At 40.1% G+C, this 14,403-nt stretch overlaps 1 protein-coding gene across 5 annotated transcripts in view; it reads right to left on the bottom strand.

Moving 5' to 3' along the window:
• Positions 1-14,403, bottom strand: part of ANKRD17 (ankyrin repeat domain 17) — a 94,642-nt gene continuing 80,239 nt past the window's right edge. For all 5 annotated transcript variants that reach the window (XM_061991735.1, XM_061991734.1, XM_061991738.1 and 2 more), the window contains 11 exons: positions 13,637-13,753; positions 12,642-12,813; positions 11,456-11,903; positions 10,963-11,118; positions 10,578-10,727; positions 8,417-10,059; positions 6,455-6,652; positions 5,166-5,414; positions 3,108-3,283; positions 2,610-2,774; positions 1-872 (listed from right to left, as the gene is read on the bottom strand). In XM_061991735.1, the coding sequence (XP_061847719.1) occupies positions 813-872; positions 2,610-2,774; positions 3,108-3,283; positions 5,166-5,414; positions 6,455-6,652; positions 8,417-10,059; positions 10,578-10,727; positions 10,963-11,118; positions 11,456-11,903; positions 12,642-12,813; positions 13,637-13,753 (3,534 nt within the window). In that variant the 3' untranslated portion in view covers positions 1-812. The remainder of the gene's footprint in view (positions 873-2,609; positions 2,775-3,107; positions 3,284-5,165; positions 5,415-6,454; positions 6,653-8,416; positions 10,060-10,577; positions 10,728-10,962; positions 11,119-11,455; positions 11,904-12,641; positions 12,814-13,636; positions 13,754-14,403) is intronic.

The following is a 14,403-nucleotide window of genomic DNA, read 5'->3' as shown; positions in this document are numbered from 1 at the left end:
CCATCTGTAAGAACAATTTTTAATAGATGTTGCAGCGTGATACATTTACCCCATTTCCTGGGCAAGTAGGGAGTTCAGTATGGAAACATCTCTGAATGTGCCAAAAGGCTGTTTTCTCAGGTGCCTTTTGTTGAAAAGCCTTTTATGGAAGGAAAATGGAAACGCTTAATGTCTGGTTACAGCTCCTGTGCACCTTCTCAAAAACATCCAACACACATTTGGAAAAGGCCTTCTGATAATGCCCTTTTTTTTTTTATAATGTACTTAAATTACACAAGTAGAAAAGTTATGCTTATTAATAGTTTAATGTATGAAGGAAACATCCAGATTTCTGAATATGAAGGTACATATCTCACATTAATTTAAGTCTACTTTATGTAGAGCCTCTATACTGACATATTGAAATTTACTTTCTGCTTAGCCATTTGTTATGTAAACAATTGTACATTTATTTGCCATTCTAAAACTTCAGGATCAAGTTTACATAATTTTGCTAAATTTCTGTGTTTGCTCAGAAGCAGTTTACAGTACTAAAACCAACCAGCCAAAGAACAGCTTCAACAGAAAGTTATGTCAAAAAAAAAAAAAAGGAAAGGAAAGAATAAAGGCTAACTAAGTTGAAACGAATGATGGTGGGGAATGGGCGGTCACAATGTTCACAGAAAAAGGTCAGTTAGTAAATTCTTCTGCAAAAAGCCTACACACTTCAGTCAAGCACATCAGTAGAATGATCTGGGAGCACATAAACTGTTTCTGCCATTTGTGTTTTCCTCTGCAAAAAAGGAATCTCAAGGCTAGCAAGTTGATCCCACTCAGCCAAGTTGGTTCATATGCACGCTGTTCATGTGAGGTGTCCAAGTTCCAGTCCACACCTGCAAGAGAAAGATACATTTAACACCATGCCTCAGGGCTGCTCAAGAGCCAACATTACAATGCAGTGCTTATGGTTCTCACTGCAGTCAAGTAAAGCCCAACAATCAGACAACGTAACAGTCATCATACTACATTGAGTTCCTTTGGCATTTGATTTTTCCCCGCTGTAATTCATGTGAGAAGAGGGAAACGGGGTTTTAATTGTTCAGCCTGTACTTTTTCACCTTGGCTGAAGAGTCCATTTTCCTCTTCCCTTCTACTCAGTGCAAAAAACCCCCTTTCACCCAGCCTGACTGCCCTCCTGAACAGCAAAACGGAAGAGAAATCAATGCTACTTATGCCCACTAGCTTGTCCATCACAGCAACACTCACGTCACGTACATTTTACTGTTCCATGGGAAAAATGTATCCCTTTTAGACTCAGGGAAATAAGTTCTCCCTCGAAACATGCAGAGTCTGCTGTCAAGGAGAATTAACAGGACTCTGCGTATGTGCAGAATTATTTGCAAAGACAGCACCTGAAGGCCTTCAGCTTTCAAAGCAAGAGACTTGCTTGTCTTGCAAGAGCAAGAGAATCTTTCCTCTTTACCTGAGGAGGTTCAGATAACCAAGAACTTAATTTCTGGCACTTCTAATTATTTTCCACCAATGAATACCAACACCCTCAGCTCTGGGAAAACCAAATATAATCACATCAAGTCTTCTTTGGGGGACAGAGTTTTCTCACTAAACCAGAAGTTGCCTCATAAGCTGTCACAAGCTGCTTAAGAGCAAGATGTGAAGTGTGGCCAAACAACAGACTGCCTCTTCTTCTGTACACCTATTGTCTGCCAGAGCTGGGAGGTGCTGTTCGCAGCTTGGATAATTCCCAAGAAAATTAAGTCCAGAAATATCTTTATTTAGTAATAGTATAGTAGAGCTATAATTAAATTAATTAAAAATAAATGCAGGATATAACAAGAGGCACTGCTGATTCATTACAGCATTAGTTGCTGTCAGAGCATGAACAGGAGGTTTATGGAAATGTAACCCTTAGGTATCTAAATTGTATTCAGTGGACAAGCCTATAACCCAGACAAGATCAGAGGAATAGTCAGAAGAGCCACTTACTCCCTTCCTCTATGAACTAACACAGTGCAGACATGATACCTTTCAGAACCCAGCAATAATCCTTTAAATCTAATGCTGTTTTTCCTTTTTGGGAAGGGAAAGCTACGTAACAGCAAATAAATGGCTTTTCACAAAAGCAAATTGATTGGGTTTTCCCAAATACAGAACTGCACAGACAGACATCATGATCACTTTTAGTAAAATATACAGTGTGAAGCTATTTCTTTTATCCAGACACATCATAACAACATCAAAAAAGGTGATCTGCAGTAATTAAAAAGGCAACCTCCCTAAGCTCAACTGGAAGCCAGTTTCCTAATTCTCAAGCACAAATATGTTCACAGAAGTAACAATTAAACACTCCTTTGGACTGCATTGATTTGATGATGCCGATTTTTTTCTTGTGACAACAGTTATTTTTAAGAAAAGTGACTAACATTTAGAAGTGGTCAATAAGCATGTACAGCACTCACTGCTGTATTGAGTAGGGACTCCGTGTCAGCTCCTTTGAGACACAAGCACAAAGAAGAAACACTACGCTGTACCTTTATACTTTCCAACAGTTAGCATCCTCGCCATACTCAAAGTTAAAACAAAACTGTTGATATAAAAATTGAAAAAATTACCGTCTGAGGCCCGTTATTTTCTGTGGAATTTGAAACCATCTTTATCAGCGAGTTCCAAGATGGGTCAGCAGCATGAGGACCATTAAATATAGGGCCTCCAGTACCATCTGTGATGGGGGCTACAGGAGGAATCATTGCATTCCCATACACAGAAAAAGGCATACCCTTAGGGGGAGGAAAAAGCAAGAATCAGTATTCACAAACACTACTACTATTGCACATACAAAACAACAAAAGGGAATTTGTATTCAAGAAATTCTCCATCTTAAAGCATTAATGAACAAATTTAAGAGATAACATTCCTGCATCTATTTACTACATCATGAAGAAGTTATTCATTAGATCTAGGCCTCTGCTATACCGTGAGGGCTGGTTAGCGTTTTAGCTTACGCACAAACAGCCACAGGGTGAATGACACCTCTGCGGTGTTCACCTGCCGCATGCGCAGTCACAGAAACCAAGCGGTACCACACCTACCAACTCCAAGGAGGTCCTTACCCCAACTTTTGGGAAGTCCATGTATCCTGCAGGAACGGGCTGATGGAATGTACCAGAAGGCGTTACGATTCCCGTGCTGTCTCTCTCCATGGCTTGGTGTGAGAACACGCCTGGGTCAGACATGGGCCTGTGGATCATGTGGCTCCCCATTCCGCTGTGACACCAGTCCACTTTATCTAACCATACACAAGACAGCAACACCGTTACACGAGGCACCTGCTAATTGTCCGTTTTCCAGTCTAAATGCTTGCATTCTGTAATGTTTCTAAAAGTGACATTTGCTCTGCTTGCAGCTCCTGTGCGTCCACCAGCATGAAAACTTTGGGAGCAAGAGCAGCAGAAACGACACCTGCACATAGCGTCAGTCCACAGCAGGAACCCCAAGCCTAGGCACAGTTTTGAACAGTTATATGCGTCATCTCTGCTGTTTTCTTTCATTAGAAAGGGAAAGCTGGCATTTGTGCTTCCTTCTCCAATAACCTCAATTCCTTTGCGTGTTCCATTTTGTGAAAGGAGTAAGTTATAAAGACTATTTGCTCCACTTCATTACCATCGGTTCATTAAATAATTCAAGAAAGAAGAGCTAGAGAAGTACTTTTGAAAAGCAAAACCAGAAGATGACGAGTGGGAAATGTGTGCTCATGTTCTAATTACAAATTCATTAGAGGCAGCTTGGTATTTTTTATATTGAAACCTCAGGCATTCAGAAAGCCAATTTTTCAAAATGTAACATAACGAAATCATAATTGGAGGGGCAGAGAAGGAATGCAGAAACATTTCTGAAGCCATCCTAATACTCAACAACAGAATCTGAACTTAAAATGAAAATGCTGAAGTAACTGAATGAAGTAAAAAGAAATCAGGATTCTGAAAGCCAAAACACACATAAAGGACAACTTTTACACCTACAGAATGCACAGAAAAACACTCAATTTCTAAATCCGTAACAATGAATAGCCTCACTACACAGATGGAGAAAAGACCACAAGTTAAAATAGGTTTGAATACACCCTTTCTGTTTTGTGTTTGGAGGAAAAAACCCTGGACAGTATACTCATCACATGCAAAGTATGTGCACAGTCAGTCAGTTAAAATCTTAAGCTGTTGGGACTTCTCAAATAGTGAAACAAGTTGTTCAGAGAGGCTGAGTAGTTACCATCCTTGGAGGTCTTTAAGTTCAGACTGGACAAAGCAACCCAGTCTGACCTCATAGCAAATCCCATTTTGTGCAGGAGGCTGATACGACCTCCTAAGGTTCTATCCAACATCATCTCATCCCAAGCAAAAAAAAAAAAAAAAGAAAAAAAAAGAAAAAAAAAAAAAGAATCCAAAAAACCCACAAAAAAAACCCCAAATCAACCAAAGGAAAAAAACCCTTTCAACAACCCACTCCCCAAATCCAGAAAAAAACCTTGAAAAAAAATTCATCTCCTATAAATTGCATCCAAGGTTCCTGAAGTATTTGCTGAGAAAAGCTGTCCCATCAGTAACTTAAAGTTTTTAATGAATTCCAAAATATTGAATTCTATGTGACTATAGGAAAACCAAGAGCCTCACATTAGTACAATTTAAACAGCATAACTGGAAAGAACAAAGTAAACTCAAATGTGAAATACTACCCATCCTCAGCAAAACCAGCTCCATTCTGGCTATGAATCGAAGTTAAATATTTAACTCCTACTGTACAAAATCTGTTCACCAACAGAAAGAAAATCCACAGTTATCTTGAGATCTTCATCTCCCCTCTCCATAAATCCCATGACCCTCACTCTTTTCATCTCTGGTAAACCCTGCAGTTTTATATTCCCAGTCAGTTCTTGCTTTGAGTAAGAAATCTTCACACCCAGAGTGTTTCAGAACCCCCGAGACCTTGTTAAAACACAGTTAAGTGGGCAAGAGGGCAAACAGATGCCACCTATGCTCCAGCTCCTTTGGAAAGGGCACTCCTACATTCTGAGGCACTCACTTCTGCATCATCCTTCACCTCCAAAGGCAAGTTGGGAAAACAGAGTATCATGGTCAATTGCAAATGTAGCGACATCTACTAGCACTACGTACCTTGATTGCCACCTATCCCTTCGAAGGACCAGATCCCACTGTGTCCTACTGGAGCAGCTAAGTTGCTCCCAATAACTGATGGAGTAGAAGTTCCAGTTTGTCTAATACGTGCGGACCGTTCAGTCCCAATCGGAACAGGAACCTTTCTGTCCTGAGAAACATTACTGGGTTTTTCTGATCCCAAGGACACTGCTGAAGGTGTGGGAGACGGTGCTCTTACTCCAGAAGATACTGACTGAGCAGGAGATTCTGCAAGAAGAGCAATGAGAGCACTTAGTAATGGCAACCAGATCCTCTCAGTCATGACCAACTTTAAATGGCAAGCTGTACATCAAATAAGTGAAAATGGGTAGTTGGTTAATGCCAGATTCATACAGCAAACACTTCAGGATAATTTTAATGGTTTTCCTTTCAGCAGAAAGACATTCAACATCAACTTAGTCTCTTACATATAATAATTACCATGCACTGTCTGCTCAGCTACTAGACATGCACCACAGTCAATGACAACAGACAGTTCAAAATCTTAATGAAGCATTACTGGCTATCAGCAATACAGGATATGAGGATTACATCCAAAGGCACAGCTGAATGGAACCTATGTTGTTGGGTTGGTTTGGGTTTATTTCTTCCTGTTTGTTTGGGGTTTTTTTATTTATTATCTCTGGGAAGGTTTTTGTGGGTTTTGTTTGTCATTATTTCTTCCAGTAAATCAGACTAACTTGTTCCTGGAATAAACTGGTACTCAGCAGTTTGTTTCCTGTCCAAAACCCTCCACTGCATAGCCAAAACTGCAGGGCCTAAACGTGGAGGAAGGTACCAGAATGTGCCCTGAGTATTTTCTCCTGGAATACATTACACAGTTCTGTTTTAAGAACATTCAGAAAAAATAAGCAACCACCACTGTCGAACTAGCTTTAGTGAAACATTATAAGGTTTACAGGACTTGGAGTATTACCTCAACAACCCCTCTCCCAGAAAAAAAAATTTCAAGTTAACTACAAGAATGTCACAGACATTAACAGTCCAAAGTTAATTACAACCAGAATAAGTAACTTTGCAAGAGCATTACCTTAGCTGCTAAAAAACCACCACAGTAAAGGTCAGAACTAGCACAAGAAAATGTCATGTCAAAAACTGTTTGATTGCATAAAGGTTTTAAATGTATCTAAAAACCTCACATCAAAAAAAGATCAAAACTAGGAAAGTCTACCTAAAACACACAGTGCAAGAGGACACTCAATCAGTCCAATAGCTTCTCAATTTGTTTCCCACTGACTAGAACTCACCATTTGATGCTGATGAACATGGAGGCAATAAACTAAGTGGGGAAAAATGCTGTCTGTTAAAATTAGCAGCTGCAGGTGCTCCACCGAGAGGTGTCCCAGGCGCGTAGATCTGACCTCCCGAAAGGTTTGAGGCAAAATTACCCAGGTGTGTAGAAGAAGGTGTTACAGAAGCATAGGGTGAATCCATACTGACAATACCTAGGAGATAAACCAGCAAAAATGACTTCCAGTACTCTGAGATCTCCATGAAGAAGTCATTCATATCATGGAAATAATAAAGAAAGAAGGAAAACTTGATTTATCCTATCAATTGTTGGGGGGGCTATGTATTAGTCTTTTCCAAGGAGAACTGGGATTCTTCACACTGAAGACCAGAGCTTCATACTCTGCAAGTTTTGACAGTATGTGTCAGTTGTGCTGTGCATATAAACCAAGAACGATTCTTCCATTATCAATCAGGTACCTTAAATGCAAATGAAGGGAATATAATACACACTCTGATATAACCGGACATCTGAAAAGCAACTGAGCGTTTTAGTAATATGTAACTGAAATTTTGTAGGTGTAGAAAGTACAACTGTTCTAAGAATGGTAGAAATAATACTAAAGATTTGAAGACTGTCCAATTTTTACCTGGCAGAATGATGTCTATATACACCATGGCTGACACCGGAGCATTTTTATCCCAATCCAGGGATACGTTCTAACTTCCTTAAGAAAATTATATTTTATGAAGACAAAATGGTACCAAAGGTATTCAAAACAGAAGAATTCCTACTCCCTTTACATTCTCCTGAATTACAGTAAGAACAAAATCTGGTCATCTTATATTTCAAAAACTATTAATGAAGTTCATTATCACCACTGTATCTCTGCTGTTCATTAAGCATATGACAAAAGATTTCAAGTTACAGTTTTAGGGGAAGAAAAATCCCTTCAACCAGTGACAGGCAGAAGCATAAAGCAGCCCAGCACTGAATTCTTCTGTATCATTCATTACCGAGGTCCAACCTCTAGTTTTTGTTGAATTCTTCAGGGTCTCAGGGACGACTTTCCCACAATCTAACCTAACACTTCCTGGCCCTATAGACACCTCCAAGTCAATCTACTGTGCCTGCAGCCTGCCAAAAGGAAAACTGTTAATAGAACAGGAGGACTGTGGTGAGAGCACTGCTTTTACTTAAGAACTGATGGGCACACTCAAGTGATATGCAGTGCACAGTGTGCCAAAGTCAAAACGCTAAGTATATTAAGTTGACAAAATTAACAAAAAAAGGTCTAAAAAACTTCTCAGCACTATAATATTCACAAAATATGAATAAACTATGCCTCTCCATTAATGAAAAAAAAACCTATATAACTCACAGGTTCCACTAAAACAGACATATAAACTTTTGGAAGCTACACAACAAATTCTGTGACAACGGATAGGCCTCTGTGCAGAAGGCTAAACATCTCACTACAAAATTCAAAAAGTCAACAAAATGAAACTTTTGATCAAATTTAGTAGTTAAGAGAACATATTTCTTATTACAAATCCACATAAAACCAATTTTTTTAATCATTCTAACTCTTTAAAGATGCTGCATGTTTTTCTGAAGACTCAGAACAAGAAGTTATTATAAAGACGAGTAGCGATTAGCTGGTGGTAGGGAAGGGAGGTGGAAACAACAGCCAAGTGTATTACTTTAACTAGCAGAGAAGAGTAAACGATAATGGCCAAAAGAATGCCTCAGCTCAACTTCTATTGAGTTCACCAGGTGCAAAATAAATAGTTAATAGATTTGACAAGTAGTACTTGAAAAGAAGATGAACTCAACTTTGTTTGCAGGAACAACAATATTACAGCACCTTTTTGTTGCAGGGTAGACAGTAATTTACTATAAGCAACCACAAAACCTCAGGCACAGCAGTTATCATTTAAGTATATTATTAAGGTACCAACGCAAAACATTGACTTACCTGAGGGACTTGGAGCTGGCCTCTGTAACGGTGGCCTAAAACCTGGGGCTTTGGAAGTATCAGACTGATGTAAAGGATCTGAATTTGGCAGAAATGAAGACTTTCCTGATAGCATAGATTCTGGTGTTGTCTGAGATGAAACAACGGAACCACCCCAGAAGGCATGAGCAGACGTTGGACTGTTTTCGAACAACGTACTAAAGGGCCCAAACGGTAAAGTAGCACTGAAATTGTTACCCATAGACTTGTTTGCTGGATGGGCTGAATTCTGAGAAGCACTTTGGGTACTTAAGGTAGAAGGAAGCTGCACTGAAGAAGGAACACTGTGGGGCCTTTTGATGTGATTAACATTGAGGACTGCGACCGAAGAATTTTGCGCTGGAGTCTTATGGACGCTTCCGGTTCCATGGACAGGCGGTCTGATGGCCGGGGTTTCCATCTTAGCTGCAGGCTGAGAAGACCCCATTGACGTCTGAGACATGGGATAGGTCATCGGGGCATTTGTTGGACCTACCACTGGAGCAGATGAGTTTGTCACTGATAAATTTGGAGGCACGACCATTCGAGGATCTGGTGCAGGAACCTGAGGTTGCTGAAGAGGGGGTCTTGCCTCTTGCAGAGGTGCTCCCGGAGGCTGCTGATGAGCAGGGTGCACAGATGAGCTGCCGGTACCAGAACTAGGCTGCTTACTACTGGTCGAGCTGCTCGTTTCCACTGCTGGTGGACTACTCACTTCTGTATCAGACGAAGGCGCACCTTTATTGGGAGAGGTTGCTGCACAGTCAGAAGGACTGCTTCTGGAAACACCTGCTGGCTGCGCAGGGGGAGAAGGAGATGAGGGAGAAGATGAAGGGTAGTGTTCTTTGGCAGTAGGAATTGGATACGTGGCATTTGTAGGCGCTGTGCTCGTGTTGCTCGCCGTGGTCGTCACTGTGGTGGTTGTGGCATTTGATGTCTTCACAACCGTGACAAAAAGCTGTCTTCTGACTGAAGGTGAACTCGGACCGCCATTTGCAGAAGAACCAGGCACAGTAGAAGCCACTGAACTTGTTGTAGCTGTTGGACTAGTTGTCAAAGAACTTGCTGGATTCACCTGAGAACCGCTGCTGTTCTGGCTGTTATGGCGAGGCACCATGTGAGGTTTCGGTGAGTTGGTAGCTCGTGCAGGGCTCAATGGCCGAACAGGAAATGGACCCCATGTGGACTGAGCTGGTGGGAAAGTACCTCCAAAGTGTGTCATGGGCAACCGAGGTGGACGGATTTGCTGGAAAGTCTGAGCAGCAAGTAAAGCATGTGCAAACTGCGGAGGAGGATATGCTAACGGAAGAGAAACTTGGAAACCAGGCCGCACATTATTCACTGGGTTCTTAATGGTTTTGTGAGTGGATGCTGAAGAAATTGCAGGCACGGAGAGTGCAGAGGCAGTCTGAGATGCTGACGAAGCAGCTACAGTGGTCACTTTGATGCCTACGAGAGAACTGTTAGCAGCTGTAGTGGTAGCAAGTGTTGATGACCCTATTTTGGAATTTGCAGACGAACTTTTCAAACGGTTCTTTGGAATAAGTTCATCAATTTCCTTATCTGGATCCTTAATCAGAGCATTGATCAACTGTGTGGCCTGTCTCGTTGATTCTGTGCCACCCCTATAAAAAGAACGGGAAAAGTGCATCTAAAGCATTTACATACATTTTAGTCAATACATTATCCAGTCTGTCTTATGTGACACTAACACACACAGAAAAATAACTGTCTCAAGGCTGAGCTTGGCACATTCTTGCAGTTGACAATTATTTTAGAAGCCTACGTTGAAAACTTTTAACTCCTCAAAAGCCCAAGTGGTTAAAAAGTTTACTTCCCTAAATACACCTACACAGTTATAGCCATTGTTAAACAAGTCTAAATACAGGATCCTAACATTTATGTTTCGTCTTATCTCACAAGTCTTATTTTGTACATACACAATAGCACCAACTGGCAAATTGCTCTTGGTTTCCCCACCCCATTTGTCTCCCCTGCCTTAAAGAACTGACTCTCTCAAAAGTGATCCTTCTGAGGACTTGGCAGTCAAGTCTCCTGATTTTTCTATAAAGACAAATACTCTACCGCAACAACAACAACAAAAATGCCCCCCAGGAAGGAGCAAATCAAGCAGCCTGCTTACCTTATTGTTATTATTCTATCTCCAGTTTTATCCTTCTGTTTGTCGATGTCTATGTGTGCTCCCGTGCACTCACGTATCGCATTGATGTTACATCCTCCTCTGCCGATGACTCTGGAAATTACAGTTGATGGAACAGAAACCTTCTTGGATCTAAATAAAGAGCAACAGTATTAGCTGGGAAATGTTTCCACTGCATGAAGCAGTGGGCAGGCTGGTCAAAACAATGTTGTAATTCATGATTCAATCTATGTAGCAGTAGTTGGGTGAAATCTATTCCCATCTGCTAAGGTGGAGGTCTTTCTGTAACCCCAGACAGTGCTATGCTAGATAAAACATTCTGAAAAAGGGTATCAACAAAGGGAAGTTAGAGAAACATTTTGCTTACCTTCTCACAACTTCTTTCCATCCTTCTTCCCTTTTCTGACCACGTTTAGGACTAGCAATGGTTAGCTTTCCATTTGGAGAAGAAAGGGGAGAAGGACCAGATTTTGTGCAAGTAGACAAGGAATTACTTGTCACTTCACTAATAACTTCAGATAACCTTTAAAAGAAATTAAATGCCATTATGATGCAGTCAAAAAAAGGAAGCATGCATTTTTCCCATTTTCCAGACCTCCCTAACCCATTTTCCTCCTGCAGTACAAAAGCACTATGGTATTATGAAGTTGCTACATTTCAAAATACCCCACCAATTCCCTAATTCCTGATCCATGACAATGTTTCTTGCTTCAGAACTTAGCAATAAGTTCAAGCACATACTGCCTCATCCACTTCCTAACCACTGATTTATGAATGCAAGTCCATGAAGACAAGCATACAGCGTTCAAACTGAGGGTAACAACCACCTTCAAATGGCACACATTGTCACAGCAACTTACTTGATAGATGATTTGCCAGTAACTGCTTTCCTCTCATCCTTTGGACAAGTGACAAGAACAGATGGTTGTTTTTTGTTGCTCTGTGTGTTAGTAACAGCTGTGGAAGAATGATTGTCACTTTTGTGGCTGCTGTTGCTATTGCTGCTTTCATCGCTACAGCTGGAAATCCTCATATTGTCACTATCACCACTTTCACTAGTACTACTGCTCTTAGATTCACCATTCACTTTTTCTGGTTGGCTATAGGAAATTGGGAGCTGATCATCAAATATAATCTGAACATTGTCAGGGGTTACTTTGTTTTTCCTGTTTTTCCTTTTGGAGCTTGTTGTGGTGATGGTATTATTCCTCTTCCCATGGGAACCTGCTAACGTTGTCCACGTTGCAGATATACCTATGGTGGTTGTGGTGGTAGCACTAGGTGGCTCCATTGGGACCTCTGGATCATCTGATGGAAGAGTCAAAAAGAGTACTAATTCAGTTGGCTTGAGGAAGCCTGTGGAAGCATCTGTAAATCAATTCTATAGGCCATATGGAAGAGCCTCTCCTCTTGTTAATGTTAACCCATACAATTTCATTCTTGTCTTGGGGATAAGTGCAGTAGTCACTTAATACATGTGAAACTGAACTTAGCCATAGACTAACACAGTGGTATGTAAACAAGTACACGAACCAACATATAAAAATTGTCTTCAATTTTCTTCAGCATATGACAGTGAAGGAACACTCCATGAAAACTGTTTCTCAGTACACAAAATGAAATTCCTTGCCACAAGACACAAAAGAGCAAGATTTCAAGGGACGAGAAGAGAACGATAGGTATTTACAACTCCAGTATTGCCATCTTTTCAGCAAATCATTAGTATCAACCTGTTTGGGAGTTAAAAAACCCCCAATGTGACCTGTTTTTAGGCACTGGGCTCTGGAGTACAAATATCCAAGTCAACATCAACCTCATGGTCAATTTAACCCATGACTTTCACTGCAGCTGCTGGCAGCAGTTCCTTGTCACAGCAAGATACCAATTGGCATGCTTATCTATAGGCTTCAGAGAGAAAGTAAACAAAAGGAAAACACATCAGGTGTAAGAAAGTTTCTATTCAACTTTTAAGAAAAAAACTATTTTTTAATATTGGGAATAAAATGAAAGTCATATTTCAAAAATAAGGCAAATATTTTAAGTCACCTTCAACTTTTAGCTTCTCTTTCTCCTGAGCAGCTTGAAGCTCAAAATTCTCTTTATTTTTTGCTTCTATTTCTTCTAGTTTTCGTCTTTGTTCTTCTTTTTTCTTCCTCCTTTTCTCCTTTCGTTTCTCTCTTTTGGCAGCCAAAGCCAGTCTCCTGCTTTCTTCTCTTAGCTACAAGGCAAGCCCACAGAACATTTCAAGATGTCCCATGCATTTAAAAAAATGCAAATGCTTTCTATTTCCTAGGAAGCTGAACCTGCATTTTAGACAAACATATTTACAAAACAGAAGCTAAATTCTCCATGATCCATAATTTTAGGTATTTACTTCTTCCAAACAGATTGTTCACTCCTGTGTTAACAGAAGGTTAGCATAGAAACAGAGGACAGAACCCACATAAACTGAAATTAAAACTTTTCCAAGACACATTTTCGTGCTTCTTTGTGTAACTTTGAGACTGTGTCTCAGCAGTACAGTCCCAACAATACCCATCTCACTTTCAAAGATTACAACATGAAATGGTTTCAGCTAGCTTGAATACAAAGCACTTGACACTATACCTGTACTGTGATTTTTTCATTAGATTTCTACTACAGCATTATCATTTCTAGTATCAACAGTGTCTTTTAATATTTCAGACACCAAAAGGTTTTATACCCAAAATCCATACCAATGTGACTGGAAAATGCCCATCTATTTGCCCATCTATTATGCACTTGACAGAAAAATTACACTGAGAAATCCTTCTTTCAGTACAATATTATTTTAGAGGAAATATTTTTATCAGAGTTTCTTGATCCCATTTCTCTGTGTAACAGTTGAAGGAAAGTACAGAGATTACCTGAACAAGGTGCTCAGCCCTAGACAGTCCAATTACTGTACCTACATACACTCCCATACTTTAATATGTACTTTGACCAATCTTATCTTGAAGGAATGCAAAGTGGGAATTTTATCAAATAAATATTCACAGCTCCAAACTCTTTCAACTTGCCTTCTCCAAATCCAGTTCCTCCAAAAGAATGCTTGCATTTTTGTTGGCTTCAGCAGCCTGTCTATCTTTGGCTTGAACAATTGATTCCATACACAGGTGGCACTTCTTCAGCATCTCCTAAAATGACAAAGTACATCAACTCTTTGTTTGAAAAAGTGCCTAAGTACGATCTCCAGCTTACACTTGTAGTTTATTGAATAATTGTTGCATTACTTGTATAGGAGTTTTTTTTAAGGCAGAACTTTAAATCCCCTCCAGTAAGCTCCAGTTCATGCCCAACCTTGATAAAACTGTATGTAATAAAAGGGAAGGGTCTGAAAGGTGAAGCAACTGTGGAAACAAAAATAGATCAAACCAAAATGTTACACTGGGGGGGCGACACCAGGGAAATACATGAATATTACAGTATTTCAGTACTACTTATATCTATACTGGCTTCCCAGCAGTGAAAATGTTTAAGTGATTGGAGCGTCTAGCATTATGGAACCAGACAGTGGTCACAGCCACTGGTAATGTATCACACACTGATTTAAACATTAGCATCTCTTGCACCTCAACACACTCATCCCAACTTCATGGTCAGAAAGACAACTACTCAATTGCCATGCAGGAGGTCAGCAAAGAGACATGGAAGCATTATGACCATGTTTCTGCACTGGTTGCTATTTTCGTTTCTCTTACTATGAAAGGTTTTGCCCCATTCATCTTGTCTGAAGAGTAATCAAATAAAACAACTTCCATAGAGCAGCAATTCACTTAATATGATA

This window comes from Colius striatus, chromosome 3, assembly GCF_028858725.1.
Source record: "Colius striatus isolate bColStr4 chromosome 3, bColStr4.1.hap1, whole genome shotgun sequence".
In the NCBI taxonomy this organism is placed as follows: Eukaryota; Metazoa; Chordata; class Aves; order Coliiformes; family Coliidae; genus Colius; species Colius striatus.
This window is presented reverse-complemented; position numbering and strand designations above follow the sequence as displayed.